The sequence below is a fragment of the Lithobates pipiens genome, unplaced genomic scaffold (genome assembly GCF_037356315.1).
Source record: "Lithobates pipiens isolate NorthernLeopardFrog02 unplaced genomic scaffold, aLitPip1_a1.2 Scaffold_18, whole genome shotgun sequence".
Taxonomy (NCBI): Eukaryota; Metazoa; Chordata; class Amphibia; order Anura; family Ranidae; genus Lithobates; species Lithobates pipiens.
The window spans coordinates 351,578,678-351,594,457 of record NW_027507758.1 but is presented as its reverse complement, the minus strand read 5'-3'; the positions used below and the strand labels follow the sequence as shown (position 1 = coordinate 351,594,457).

The following is a 15,780-nucleotide window of genomic DNA, read 5'->3' as shown; positions in this document are numbered from 1 at the left end:
AGCCCACAATGCAAGTTCCCCATTCATATACTAGGGCTAATTTTGGAAAGAAGCCAATTAACCTACCAGCATGTCTTTGGAGTGTGGAGGAAACCAGAGTACCTGGAGGAAACCCATGCAGGCACAGGGAGAACATACAAACTCCAGGGACCCAGCGACCCTTTTTACTGCTAGGCGCGAGTGGTAACCACTACACCACTGTGCCGCCCATAACACCACTGTTGAGAACCACTGGTCTAGAGGACCAGTCACTAAGCTCCACAACAACAGAAGGAAAGTCCCTTAAAGACCACGTGAAAGGACTATGTTTTAGTGGCACTTAATACCAAATACAAGAGCAAAGTAGTTTAAAAGGAACTAAATTGCTTAGGACATTGCTCAAACTTCTGTATTTAAATAAAGGGTCAAATCAAAACTGCAGCATCAGAATTCTCTAGCCATGGGGAAGCACACTTTCTCAAAATTAGAGAGACATCCTCTGCTATTATAGATGGCCATGTATGGGGACAGATCAGCGTAATACAATTAACCTCCACTTAAGAGTAGGTGGTGTAGGGGAATTCCAATGAAGGACAATAGCTTTCCTAGCATAATAGAGCATTATACTAAGCAATGTTTTGGTTGCTTTCCCAAAAGTCCAGGAGTTCAAAAGACTCAGACAAGGGCAAATCTCCCGGGACACCCAAAAAGCCTTAATTGCATGGATGGGTTGTAAAACTTGAGCCCAGTAGTCATAGATAGCTGGACAAATCCAGAAGACATGAAGAAAAATTGCATTGAAGCTGGAGTACATTGAACATTCACTAGACTGGGTTGCTAAGAACCCTATATAATTTTACTATCACCAAACTCAAAGAGGCTTGAGAAATCTGAGCTATGCATGAAGTAATTGAATGTATTGGAATAAGTAACTATTCGGCAGGGAAGACCTAATTTTCAATACATCAACTGGTGGAAGTTTATTGTCAAAAAAACAAATCCTCTTGAACTTTACTCCCTCTCATTTCCCAAATGGCTGGCTCTGGAATTTGTAAGAGATCCTGAAGATTCAGATTGTTCCAGAGAGCAGTATGTGGGGACCAGTGATTAGTATCAGCTAGAGGAAACATCCGGAGTCTGCACTACACCCTAATATTAGAACACATAGTTCAAGTAAGGGGGTAACTCAGGTATCCCTATAAAGGAATAATTGGAGTGCCTAATAAGAACCCAGAACCTCTTCCTCTATCACTACTGACTCTTTTTTTTTTTTATTTGTCACAATGCACCCAATGCAGCACATGGCAGAGTCACCTTTTTTAAATCTTCTGAATGTTATAGGTATATTACTTACAGTTAGTATAAATAGGTTGTCTGAACGGCTTCCCTTTTGAGAACACAAAGGCTACAATGAGGCAATTAATAGTGCTCAATAGCCAGACAGTAGTGTTTTCATAGCTCTGGTATTCAGTCTTTTCAGGCAGGGACATGGAGGTATCATTGCCACTACTCAGATTAAATGAGGTATCATTGGCTGGTTGGCAAGCTCTGGAGGGTGGAAAGAACAAATAGGTTAGCTGTAGGATCTTTAGATACATATTTTGAAAGTCAAACAGATTACTGTACAGCTTCACATCTTTATTTTAGCAAACATAATCAGACATTTGTATATTAATCACTCCTAATCTGTAAATATACTAGAGCGAAAAAAGATGTTTAATCTAGAGCTGAAAAATCAAACTTTGTTTAGACAAATTATGTCAGTACTCAGTCCTGGCAAAAGGTAGGGTTTTTCAAGAGCTACCAAAGTGGACTATGGGGTGGCTAAGAACCCTAATAGTAAGATTTGGAAACTGGGGACACTGGGGTTATTTTGCTTTAAAGAGGTTGTAAACCCTTACAACACACTTTGACCTACAGGTAAACCTAGATTAAGGCTTACCTGTATGTCCAAGAAATATCTCCTAAACCTACACGGTTTAGGAGATATTTGCCAAAAGACAGGCACCGCTGTCTATGGCGCATGCGCCGTAGACAGTGGCGCGCAGGCGCACTGAGCGCGGCACCGTCAACGACGAAGATGCCACACGTGGCGGCTCCCGTGCGCATGTGCGGGAGTGACGTCATCGTGGCTTCGCCAAATGACAGCGGCGGAGCAGCAAGACCCACCGAGAAGATGGATGCGCCGGACTACAGGGGACAGCAGTGACTTCGCTGGCTCCTGTGTCAGGTAAGTGACACATAATGGACTACAATGCGATGCATAGTAATCCATTATGCTTCGCCTTTGCAGGGAATGAAAGAGGAAGTAAACTCATCAGGCTTTATTTCCTCTTTAATATGGCCATTTGGCATGTTTATTGTAAGAAACAAGAAGTCTGGAGAACACCAGTCCTCAACAGAAATCAAGAAAACTATAGCTTATGCCGCGTACACACGACCGGACTTTCCGGCAGACTAGGTCCTATGGTCTTCATGATGGACTTTCAACTGAGTTCCGATGGACTTTCCGAACAAACGGACTTGGCCACACATGAACGATTAAGTCCGTTCGAAAGTCCGTTTGTTTTAAACGTGATGACATAAACGGGACTAAACAAGGAAGTTCAATAGCCAGTAGCCAATAGCTTTCCCTGCGTCATATTTGGTCCGTCGGACCAGCACACAGACAAACAATTTTCCCGATTTTAGTCAGTCGGAATTGAGTCAGTCGGATAGATTTGAAACGTGTTCTATTTCTAGGTCCGTCTGATTTTTTTTTCCGAAAAACGATCAGACTAGCCTACACACAATCGGATTGTCCGATGGAAAGTCTGGGCGTGTGTACGCGGCATTAAGAAACCATACTGAAAAAAACCCAGCAAACTATGTGTTTTTTTCCTTTTTTTAACCACTTTTTAACTTTTAGCAGAAAAAAAAACTGCTACCTAAATTAAATATTTTTTGGCCTATACCACTGTTTTGTAGATATGATTGTGAAAAACTGTACAATTGTTATAGGCTCCATTATATGCTCACATAGTGTGCCTATGCAGACCAAGCAGCCTGTCAACCTCTCATTGAAAGATTTACAATTATGAACACATGTGACACATGTTGGCAGTTAGAAGAAAAAATTCTGATCATCACCAAAATGCTACTTGCAGCATTCTGTGGATGTAAAACCCTTACAATCACTTCAGCTCACTGCCAATGACCCGATTCAAAATATTGGTAATTTTTATGTTTAATCTCTGTATATTGGATTTTTGTTGTTACATGAATACAAAGGAAACAAAAAAGAAGGTAGCTGAAGGATCATAAGGTTCCAGCTTAGATTCTTAATCAATACAGTACATATATCAATAACAGTAGGTGATAAATACTAGTACATAAGGCAAGTCAAAGAACTACATGGTAATTCCTCAATAGGTAGATAAAAAGGGAGCATAATCGCCCTAATAAGTAGGGCGCGAGCTAGGCAATCGTCTAACTTTTGCATATGACCAAAATATTGGTCATTTTTTATAATGTTATTGGATGGCTTATGGGCTTTTAGAAACGTGGTTTGCCATCATTCCTTATTATTAGTTCACGTTAGAAAAACATGTGTTAGTGTGATTTATTGATCAACAAAAGATTTTTTATTAAATATAATATATAAGATATATTAGTAAAATAATGAAAAATCTCAATTAAAAATGAATTGGGGTCGTTGTGTGGATGTGACAAATATCTGAATATTTAGAATGAAAATTGCTATATATTCTCTCAATGTAAGTCGTTTCTATATCATCAGCACCACCTAGTGGCCATAAGATTTGTTTTAACATCAATACATCAAAAATGCATTATGGCGACTAGGTGGCACCGACCATATTCATGTGCTGATGTTTGTGACTTCTGCACAAGCACAACAAAGGTTTTATCAATAGACCTCTAGTGTGCACCCACCATTAAGTTTGACATCACACACAAATCAGCAGGGCACATGTCAGCATTACCAAACCATTATTATGAATGAACAAAAAAATAAACAGTATTTCTTTTCTTGTAGAAACAAAATGCTATTTTCAGCTTATTCTAGTCAGCCTAGGTCACATGATTTCTTCTACTAGTTAATACTACAGAAGTCTATTGTTTTCAGCAGTGAGATAAAAGGCCAAAAATGCTAGATATTTACAACTTATATAAAGTGCTTAGGTTTTTTTAATATATTTAAGAGACTATATAATTGAATATATTTTCTTTATCATGTACCAACCTAGGTAATATAATGTCAGAAGACATAAGGGGCTCTGACCCTGACTGATCCAGCCCTGCCCTTTTCTTACCTAAAGATATCAGTAGAGTTGTACCATAGCTGGTCTTGTACAACGAGAAAGCCACAGATTTGTAAGGCAAGACTGAAGATAATATTTAGCACCACAGAAAGTAATAGTTGAGGTGAGATTAGCTGGGCTGGAGGCCTGTATGAGGCCAGTTTTGGGTATGCATGATTCAAACTCACTGAAATAAAAAAGTGAATAGTTAGTAATTACTTAAGTCTTAATACTTAAACCAGCAAGTGTCTGTGTTATTGTCCAGTATGGTAAAATAAGTGAATACGTCTTTTTAACTCGTTTCGGCAGACAAAAGAAGGAATGAAAGCACTCCAAAGTGAGGTAAATGCCCCCATAGACAGCTGTCACCAGAACCAGTGGAAGATTGTGGATTTTCCTTTGCTTTCAGTTCTGGTGACAGCTCTCACCAGGACAAATGAAAACAAATTGTCCTATTGAGAACACAGACAGCAATGACTCAGGTTCCACCCCCTCATCACTATCCAAAAAGAAAAGAAAAATGTTTTAGCTGAAAAGTGTGGGTCCCTTGGTTGCCAACTTCATGCTTCTATGTGCAATGTATAGCTGTGTTGAATAAATAAATGTGTCCATTTTTGGTCAGTTTATTTTGTAGAAAGCATGTGTTGAACAATTTTAGGTGATATAAACAGATACTCGCTCATATAAATGCATAAAAAATTAAGCTAAAAAAAGTAAAGCACAAACAAACATTTAAGAGCTAACTATCAAATAAAATTGACAATATCACAGAACCAAAGTGAGTTTTTGCACAGATAACTGAGGAAAGAGATGCATTAACTGCCACTTACTTGTCACACTGATCACTGTTGTTATTGCCAGATCTTGGAAAAGAAATTGATAATTTGCAAACGCATTTTTTTGCTAAAGACCAAAAAAAAATTTTTTTTAATTAATGTGTTTGCGTTAACTAGATGCACATGAATTCAGCCAGTCACACTAACTCAAATATGACCCGTCCAATCAAAAAAATGACCAGTGACTTTGCTGTGTGAGAGTTCTACCTAAACAATTCTTTCAATAGATATTCAACCTGGTAGACACTCATACTACACAGGGTATTGTTAACTGTTAGTAACTATGAATTTATGATGTTGCAGATCAAAGCTGAAGCATAATCTGACAATTTGTGGTTTGTGTTGAGATAAACTGCACAACTATAGCCATCCTATTGCCACAAGGTTCCATCCAAAACCCAAACCATCCACTGTACAAATTTGTTGCCTACCTTTATCTATCAAACAGAAAAATTAAACAAGAAAACTATATTATATTTTCAGTTAGTGTATACAGTAATTTCCATCAATATTGTGAAGTTTTCATAAACATTTTTATTTCATTATTTTTGCTGTTTCATATATTTGAATGACTATAGCGTATTTCATATAATGGATGCTAGCATTTTCAATTAGTTGAGATCTGTAAATCGGGCACCGACTGAAATAAAAATGAAATGCCACATAAAAAAAGAACCAGCAGAGCACAATCGCTGTCCAGCACTCCAAAGTAGGAGCCACAGGCTGTATACTTAAAAAATACCTATGATGTAATTCAATTGACACGCATTGTTAAATTGCTTACATTTCGCTTACGACATCTACGAATGAATGAATGAATGAAATACTTATATAGCGCACAATGCGAACTGAATCGCCTCTAGTTCTACAGGTATGAACAAACATAAAAAGGGTTTTATAGCTTTCCTTAAAGCCCAATTTTGGCTAAAACTTTTTTTTGCGGTTTGGGAAATTTTGGGGATGGGTTAAAACAGCAGTTGTCCGCTTACAAAGTGTAAGGGGGCCCGCAACCGTGTGCTCCGACAGCACCAAAGAGCCTCACATAATATAACAATACAGTGTAAGAGACTTCATCTATATTAGAAGAGATGGTCATAAACTGTTGACCATAACAGGAGTTGTTAACAACTGAAGACACTACAGGCATAGTGTTTCGGGAATCTCCAAAGACTGGGGACATGCTACATGAGACTGCTAAATTACTGTCATTATAGCATCTTTACAAATGAACGCTTTCACTCTGAAATTGGCATTGGGGGCTAAAACGTCTGTTGTCCATACTGAAGAGATGTCCCCTCACTTCCTTCTTTGGTCATTCACTAATTACTAGATATGAAGTGAGAAAAAATCTTCTTCATGGAGATATAAGCAAAAATAGAACAGAAAATTAAGCCCATTCACAGGGACACTCTGCAGCAGGTTTGATAATCAGCCTTTACAAATCATCTAAAATGCTTAGTATCACCCTCTACCTACAGGGGTAGGCAACCTTGGCCCTCCAACTGTTAAAAATAAAAGCATAAAAGAGTGAAAAAATAAAATCATGCAGCCAGGATATGAAAGGATTGGTAAGCTGCAATCTTTTTTTTTGGGTTTAGCTATACTTTACTAGTGAAATGTATTTGTCAGGCAGCAGAGTATTTATTAATCTTAAGAAACAAGCGCACATCCACTACTATTCAATTAAGAAAAAGAATAAGTTAAAAAATAAAAATGAAATACCAAACAGGTGTTGCAAGTGAAATATCTAAAAAAAAAAAAAAAGGACATTCATATAAAATTCCAATACACAAGAAAAATACATATAAAACAATTAGTGAACTGATTAATATACAAAGTGATTCAAATGTTTATTGCATATGCTCAAAAAAAACAATAATAAAAAGACCATATACGTGTAATGACCATGATATGACCATGATATGAAGTCAGGAAATAATATCAATGGTGCTTACCAGATTCGTAGGATCTCAAATTATTAGGATCAAAGATGCCTGTGCACAAGCCTTCCCGGAGGCACTACAGTCCTCCTGTGGTTCTTTTCAGGGGAAAACACTCCTTCTGTTCCAGTGGGATATTCAATTTTAGAGAGAAGGTTTTCAGACAAGAATCATCCTATATTTTTCAAATAGTCCTGGATGGTCTCATTCAATAAGAGGATAGAAGAAAGTACTTCATGGTGTAGTATGTCCAAAATAAATGTATTTTAAGATTGTAGCAGAATATTGGAAGATATATGGTATCTCATATCGCGGTCATTACATTTATATGGACTTTTTATTTATTGTTTTTTGAGCATATGCATGCAATAATCTTTTTGATCGCTTTCTATATTGATCAGTTCATTAATTGTTTTATATGTATTTTTCTTGTGTATTTGCTTTTTATATGAATGTCCTTTTCTGAGATATTTCACTTGCAACACCCGTTTGGTATTTCCTTTAAATTTTTTCACTTATTCACTTTTCTTAATTGAATAGTAGTGTATTTATCCATATGTTTTGAGATTCAGTATTGAGGCTATTTACGAGCTGCAGCACCCCGTCCTCATATAGGTTAGCGCAGATATTTACTTTATTATATTTATTAATCTTACCCAATATAGGAGCAGCACACCGATATATTGAATCATGCTGTAAAGAGCCATGTACTTAAATACACAGAAAGAGGTAATAAGAGCAGCTCTTCCTTCTCTGAAATATAGAATACAAGGATAATGGTACATAAAATCTGTGGCATAGTACATGTACAGGAGATAAGCTATCATAATTGAACAGCTACCATTTAAAATCCAGTTAAGCCAAGTACACACGATGAGAAAATTGGATGAAAAATACAGATTTCAAAACGAACATAGGAGAATCTGTTAGCACACACCTTTTGAGAGCTGATCACAACAATTCATGCATTATTATCCAAAAGGAACAAAACACAAAAAAAATTCTCGTACGATACCAGATCGTGCGATTTTCCGATAATCAGTACAGTTTTTCTCCGTAAAAAAAAGAGAAGAGCAAGACCGCGAATGTTAAAAAAAACAAGAATACATTACAATACACGACATCACTTCCAAATGTGTATTCTGTCATACAAGAATTTTTTAAAGTTTAGTAACCTCTTCATTTTCGATATGAGACTAGCATGCAAAAAAAAGGCAATTATTGGTCCGATATTCTCATCGTGTGTATGGGGCTTTAGAGACAAAGGGTATCAGTAATAGTTGCCTGCACTCCAGCAGAGCACCAAAGATGAAACATAAAATGGGATTGTTTCCACTCTCTCCAAAAGGAAACTGTAGTAGATAGTGAAGATAAATACTGGAGTTTTATAGGCCATGTTAGATCTGGCGTATTGTGTCCAAGAGTGAAGAGGCACATCTCAATGTGATACTCCAGAAGACAGTCTAGGAAAAGAACGTTCATATGTCTAAAGAGCACTGCTAAGTACTAAGTTTGTGTACACCCTTAACAACCAAACAACAGACCTCAGATGCAGATGTACGGTTTGCCTGTTTCATTACTATTTACACAGTTCTCCATACTCAAAGCCTGAGCTGCCATTGCCTCAGTCATTTTTTTGTGGCAAAATCATGAACTGAGGCCAACATATCAGTGTCAAAGGGGTTGTAAACCCTCAAGTCTTTTCATCTTAATGCATGCCATGCATTAAGGTGAAAAAACTAGTGTCACTTCTTCTCACACAGCCCCGATGCCCCTTTATCAGGAAATTTGTGACTGGGGGCTGGAAAGACTGCCTGGTCACATGACCACTGTGTTTAACTATCACACGTGGTCACATGTTTGGGAGCCAGTCCCATGGGCTCCCATTCATTATTAGAGAGAGGGAACTGCCTTTGACATACTCTCAGCACAGAAACCTAGGCCCCCATGAATGCACACATGCAGCATATGAGTGTTGAAGCCCCTTCTCTTTGCTGCTGTATTACTCGGGCAGAAAGAGGAGAACTTCCTCTCACTGCACTTTAACAAATCTTGCTTGCACTTGTGCATCTAAACCAAAATAGTTGAACCTTCACAGAGGTCAGTGGAAGAGTAACTCATTGTTTAATATGTATATAGTAGAGTGGTAGTTCAGCATATGAACTAAGTGAAACTAGGAAAATGCTTTGTGAAGACTCACTTTAACAGCCGAGGAACACATTCAATATTCTGAGTTTTTGATGTGAATGGGGAAGCAACAGAAGCTTCTTGTTCAGACAATGAAATTCCAACATGGGCCATCTTCAGAGCCTGTAATTAATAACCATAGAGATGAATCACCAGCTCTCAATAATGTCGTATTTTATTCATATCATTCATAATAAAATAGGAGAAACTGTGCAGTTTGTACTTACACCACAGTCATTTGCACCATCACCACACATTCCGACATAATACCTATAGAAAACAAATATCATTTGGATTAGATTAGATTTCATGTTAAACACAGTATTGCTGGCCATATAAGACCCGTAAACATACAGGTATAGTAAAGAATATATTTATACAGAAATTGCAGGCAACAAGACTAATCAGTGAACTGTGAAATAAATGTGCCAAAGGCAAGAAGCTGACCAAATGAATATGTATTCTCTAATCTCCTGCAGCCAGATCTTACACAGACACTCATAAGGAAGGTTGCAAAAAAAGGAGAGTGTTTGGGAATTTAGATGAGGCGTGTACCCATAAGTCGATGCCGAGAGCATAACCTTAGTGTACATGCATAAACAAGACAGATGCACATTAAGAATGATCTTTATTGGATTGTCTGTCAACATTTGTAACCATGTTGTAACATGATAAAACAGTACCTCAAATAAGGTATCACAGCAATGATACAGCAAAAATACACAACAAAAATCGAGATAGACATTATATAAATGATAAAAAAACAGAGGGATTGCAGCACAGTATGCTCGATGCGTTTCGTGAAAACATCACTTCCTCAGGAGAAACCGCAATCCATTTATGAAAACAGCTCTCATTGTCAGCACCAGGCCACAAACGCCAAAGCTCATCCCACAGGTCTCCACCACGGGAACTGAGGGGGCCATACCAATACACGATAGATTGCAGTATAAGGACCACAAGAGAATTGCAGATATTCATATAAAATCATTTGCGGTAAATTGGTCATCCAACAGGGATTCTTGTTGTTAATGTAATGTCCATAAAGAAAAAGATCACTAAATGGGTCCAAAAATTGATAATAAACCTAAACTGCAGTCTGCTGCAAAGGGGGTAGATGTAAACCCCATTAAGCGTGCATGGAAGCCTTCCTCCTGAGGAAGTGATGTTTTCACTAAACGCATTGAGCATACTGTGCTGCAATCCCTCTGGTTTTTTATCATGTATATAATGTCTGTCTCCATTTTTGTTGTGTATTTTTGCTGTATCATTGCTGTGAAACCTTATTTGAAGGTACTGTTTTATCATGTTACAACATGGTTACAAATGTTGACAGACAATCCAATCCAAAGATCTTTCTTAAAGTGCATCTATCTTGTTTATGCATATACACTACAGTTATGCTCTCGGCATTGACTTATTGGTACACGCCTCATCTAAAGTCCCAAACTCTCTCCTTATATTTTCAATTGAAGAGGGATGGAGGCACATGTCTATCTGGGCCTCATTTAAAGTCACAAACTTTTTCATAAGGAAGGTCGTGTGTCTACTTCCTGAAGCCTGGGCTGCGAAACGTACTAACTTCTCGTTTTAATGCACCTGTGAAATTCAAACATTCAGGTCAGGCTTAAATTTGATATGTGGCTTTAACAGACTTATTGATGGTGATATTTTGCTCATAAGGCCGCGTACACACGCGGGGACTGTTCGCTCAACTTTGTCCGCTGAACAGTGTTTCGGCGGACAGTCCGCTCGTGTGTGGGCTTCAGCGGACAGTTTCAGCGGACAGTCTGACGAACAAAGTTTTTCGGAAATTCCATAAAACTGTCAGCTGAAACTTGGTTTGAGCGGACAGTCCGCCCGTGTGTAGGCTTGTTCGTCAAACTAAGTTCCGCGCATGCTCAGAAAGGATTTACACGCCGAAGGTTGCATTGCAGTGTATAGGACGTCGTATTTCTAGTCCCGTCGTACGTGCCGTTCACGTCATCGCGCAAGTTTCAGCGGACTGTTCGTTCGTCGTGTGTGGCCAAGTCCGTCCATGCTAATTTTGAGCGGACTGTCCGCTCAAACTGTTTGACGAACAAAGTTGAGCGAACAGTCCCCGCGTGTGTACGCGGCCTAAGACTTGGATTAAGTGGATTTTTTACCAAAGAGTATGTTGCATGCATAAATTTACATTTTTCAATATTGAACCTCATCTGCCATGTTCTTGCCCATAGCTCTACTTAATTTAGGTCTTCCTGTATCACTGCTACATCTTGCACCAACTTTCTTTCAATAAAACGGAAATTAAATTCGAACACGATTCAAAACCCAAACTGTCCGGGTATCTCGGACAGGTGGCAACCCTAGCAGGCAGGAGGATGTGCTTAGCTGAAATAAAAGGAAATAAATGTCCATGAAGACTCTTGGGATGTAAGATATAATTTTGGCCTAGGCCAGAAACCAGCAACTGAAGAAATGTAGAGAATATAATGTAACTTCCTATTTATTTACTAATGCTAGCAGCTTAAGGATTAAAGATAGTTAATATTGTTTGAGAGAGTTGAGTTCCACATTAAGATTTGTTTATTACAGATGTGATGATGGAGTTGCACAAGATAAAATTTTGTTAGTAACAGTGCAATAAATGTTGAGTCTGCAGATGATGTCAGTTTTATTATCCAGGAAAAGTTAAAACTAATAAAATGTGTGAAATACTTCCAGCCTCAATGTAAAAAACTTACAGATCAACTCACTTTTGCTTATATACCAATAGACAGATGAACCACACTGCATAAGGGTTAATGCAGATGATATACATTGCATATATACGCCTACCTACCCAAGTTTTTGAAATTCTTCAACAAGACTTGATTTATGCCCTGGAGACATACGTGCAAAAATGGTGCCATTTATCAGTATCTGTAAAATAACAGTAGACAAGCTCAGCATGATTTATCATGTACAGACTATCCATACATATTCGTTTCACACCCAGAAATCCATGAATGCCTAAGCAGAAATGCTTGCTAGCAGGTTTTTTGAGGAAATGTTTTCAGACTTTTATTGAACACTTTGGCAGTTTTCAGCTGAGATCTACATGACTCACACAATGCTGTGTACAGGACTCCATGTCGTAATATGATCCACAAAACACTATTTATGCTTTATTAAATAATACCAAATATAGTACATAGCATGCTAACATACATATTTGCATGAGCTAATACTTGACCAACCTAGTAGACAGACAGATTTTTCAACATGTCTCATTTATGAAAATTGGTGGTGGGGTTTTTGACCATAATAGCAACATTCTTCACCCATCTTTTTACAACTCCGCTAATAAATTACAGGAGGAATGAATGAGCTGATATAGTCACTGAGAACACTTTTTTTGAAACTCTTTAAACCATTGGGTTTCAGTTGCAAAATATTTTTAAAAATCTATCTGTACTACCAAAAGATTTTTTCATTCTCCCCTACTTCTCAGAGATGACTGCTGTTGCCAGCAATACCAATTTTATCAAGAAAAGGACCTGGTGTGTGCCTGTCAAAGCTGGCAGGAACCAGAAGACCAAATGAGTGTCCCAACATGCAATGTGAAGATAAATAATGAAAATTTATTATAAATTTACAAAAAGAACAAAACACTCCACAATGGGAGGTAAAAGTAGGTGGACATGTGCAACTAAATGACATCCAGAAATACCATGCCAAACATATTCTAGATGTAGAAACGATTTGGTTCAAACAACCCAGTGACACCAAAAAGAAATAGGCACCTCATCCCCGAATGTATATAGACTTACATATGCAAGTCTATATTCTAGATGTGACAACAAAGGGACAAATACACATACAACACTAAGTACATACAACATATAACAAAGCGTCCGGACGCCAAGGATCTGTGTGTGGATATCTCTGCCACGTATGAACAACGTATAAGAGATATGGCATAAATATGCCGATAGACAGTGATATCCACACGGGGGTCCCTGGGAGGCTCGAGCCTATTGTATGCAGGAAGAGAGGGGGCGGGGGGAAGGAGGAAAGGACAAGCTAAGATGTTCCAAGAGTCCTGTGAAAATAATGAAGATAGTCACTAATGACAATCTCTCGAAGACACTGGTGGCCACATATCAGTTGTTATGAATTATCATCTAAGGAATAATGTTAATGCACAGGGCTATTGGGGGGCGGAAATAGCTGCAGAAATGGGGGGATTCATGATGGACCACTAAGTGGGTCATATGATAGTGGGTAACACAAAATGTTCACGGTCCAGATATTAGTCCCAAATACACTGAGTTGCTCACTGTGGTACCAAGTATAGGGAATATAAAGTGTCGATATAGCACGCCAGTATAAGCAAAAGATAAGATGCCATACGATACCATATCCTCTGTGTCGCTATGTTCAGTGCATGGCGTTTGGAGAGTGATAAACCTACAAGGATGCTTTTATATACCGGATCCCTTGATTAGTACTGTAACGGTCCCATTACATGTATTATCAGCCCTCAGCAGAGCTAGGAATTCTCCGCTCCTACGTAGCCTTTCTGCAGTGCTGTAGCTCCATGTACCATCTACTGCAGTCTTTCCACCTTCCCGTCTCTCAAATTTACTGCTGGCTTCCTTCCGGGACACAGCCGACAAGAGGAGTCACGTGACGCTGATGACGTCAATGCGTTTCGCTAGCGGGGTTGTGTAGCTTCGTCCAGGAGGTTCAAGCCTGGTGCTCCCCATCTTCACCAGCGATCCCAAAACCCCTTCTTGGTAGAGGGAAGCTGTCAACTGAGGAAGTCTGCCAGCCACTTTTGCATGCCTGGAATGTGTATGGTGACCAGTGTTGGTCATCTTACTTTAAAAAAGTAATTAGTTAAGTTACAAATTACTTCTCCCAAAAAGTAATTGTGTTAGTAACTCGGTTACTAGATTGAAAAAGTAATTAGTTACTCAGCAAACTAACTGTGACTTTTTTTTAAATATTCTACAGATGGGACTAGCGAAAGAAGTCAATGTCACCGCCTCCATCAGCGAGATTGACAGCTCACAAGCCCCGTCGCCTGGTATGGATTTAAAGGGAAACCCCTACGCCAGGGGTAGGAAACCTCGGCTCTCCAGCTGTTTTGAAACTACAAATCCCATCATACCTCTGCCTCTAGCAGTCATGCTAGGGTCTTGCAATGTCTCATGGGAGTTGTAGTTTCAAAACAGCTGGAGAGCAAAGGTTCCCTACCCCTGCCCTACGCTGAAAAAACGGCGTGGGGGTCCCCCTAATGTCCATAGCAGACCCTTATCCGAGCATGCAGCCCGGCAGGTCAGGAAAGGGGGTGGGGACAAGCGAGCGCCCCCACCCCAAAGCACCTTGTCCCCATGTTGATGAGGACAAGGGCCTCTTCCCGACAACCCTGGCCGTTGGTTGTCGGGGCTACGGGCGGGGGGCTTATCAGAATTCGGGAGTCCCTTTAATAAGGGGACCCCCAGATTCCGGCCCCCCACCCTATGTGAATGAGTATGGAGTATGATATACCCCTACCCATTCACCTGGGGAAAAAAGTGTTAATAAAAAAAAACAGAACACAAGGTTTTTAAAGTACTTTATTAGACAGCTCTGGGGGTCTTCTTCCGACTTCGGGGGTCTTCTCGCCAGGCTCCACTGCTATCTTCTGCTCTTTTGCTAGCTCCTTTACTAGCGGAGGAGCCCAGCTTTCTCCTTAATCGCCGCCGCCGTCTGGGGGTCTTCTTCCGACTTCGGGGGTCTTCTTCCAACTTCGGGGGTCTTGTCCCGCTATTCTGCCGGGCCTCCGCTATCTTCTTACAGCCCTTTTACTAGCGTTGGCCCGGTCTTGTCGCCACCACCGCTGTCTTCCTCTTCTTCTTCCTTCCAATGTTAACACAACGCTCTCTCCGGCCGTAATGGCAGGGACGCGTTGTGTGGCGACTTATATAGGTATAAGGGGCGGGGTCACCGGGTGATGTCACATGGTGATCCCACCCCTTATGATGTCACAGTCCCGGGAAATTATTTTTTTCCCAGGTGAATGGGAAGGGGTACATCGTAGACCCCAACAACCCACAGCCAGGGTTGTCGGGAAGAGGCCCTTGTCCTCATCAACATGGGGACAAGGTGCTTTGGGGTGGGGGGCCGCAGGAGCCAAAAGCACCCCCCATGTTGAGGGCACACGGGCTGGTATGGTTCAGGAGGGTGGGCCGCTCGACGGGCTCGCGAGGTGTCAATCTCACCGATGGAGGCGGCGATATTCACTTCCTTCGTTAGTCCAGTCTACCTGGTCCCGCGCGGTAGATGTAATTGTGGTAACGCAGCCCAAGTAATGGGAACGGCATTATCATGAGGGGAAGAGTAATCAGTTAGATTACTCATTACCCTCTAAAGTAACTGCGTTAAGTAACTCCGTTTATTTTAACTGAGTTACTTACATCACTGAGGGTGACACAGTTCTAATGTAATTTCTAAGTTTCACTCAAGTCAGAATAAGAGCACTTCTTTTTGAGCTGCAAGACTTCTGGATACTCCCTGATTGTTAAT

At 39.8% G+C, this 15,780-nt stretch overlaps 1 protein-coding gene across 1 annotated transcript in view; it reads right to left on the bottom strand.

Annotated features, from left to right (window-relative positions):
- Positions 1-15,780, bottom strand: part of LOC143988151 (putative cation-transporting ATPase 13A4) — a 191,484-nt gene that overhangs the window by 36,063 nt on the left and 139,641 nt on the right. The window contains exons 21-27 of the mRNA XM_077487480.1: positions 12,068-12,147; positions 9,471-9,513; positions 9,257-9,366; positions 7,713-7,809; positions 5,111-5,183; positions 4,293-4,467; positions 1,334-1,527 (exon numbers count right to left, since the gene is read on the bottom strand). Of these exons, the coding sequence (XP_077343606.1) occupies positions 1,334-1,527; positions 4,293-4,467; positions 5,111-5,183; positions 7,713-7,809; positions 9,257-9,366; positions 9,471-9,513; positions 12,068-12,147 (772 nt within the window). The remainder of the gene's footprint in view (positions 1-1,333; positions 1,528-4,292; positions 4,468-5,110; positions 5,184-7,712; positions 7,810-9,256; positions 9,367-9,470; positions 9,514-12,067; positions 12,148-15,780) is intronic.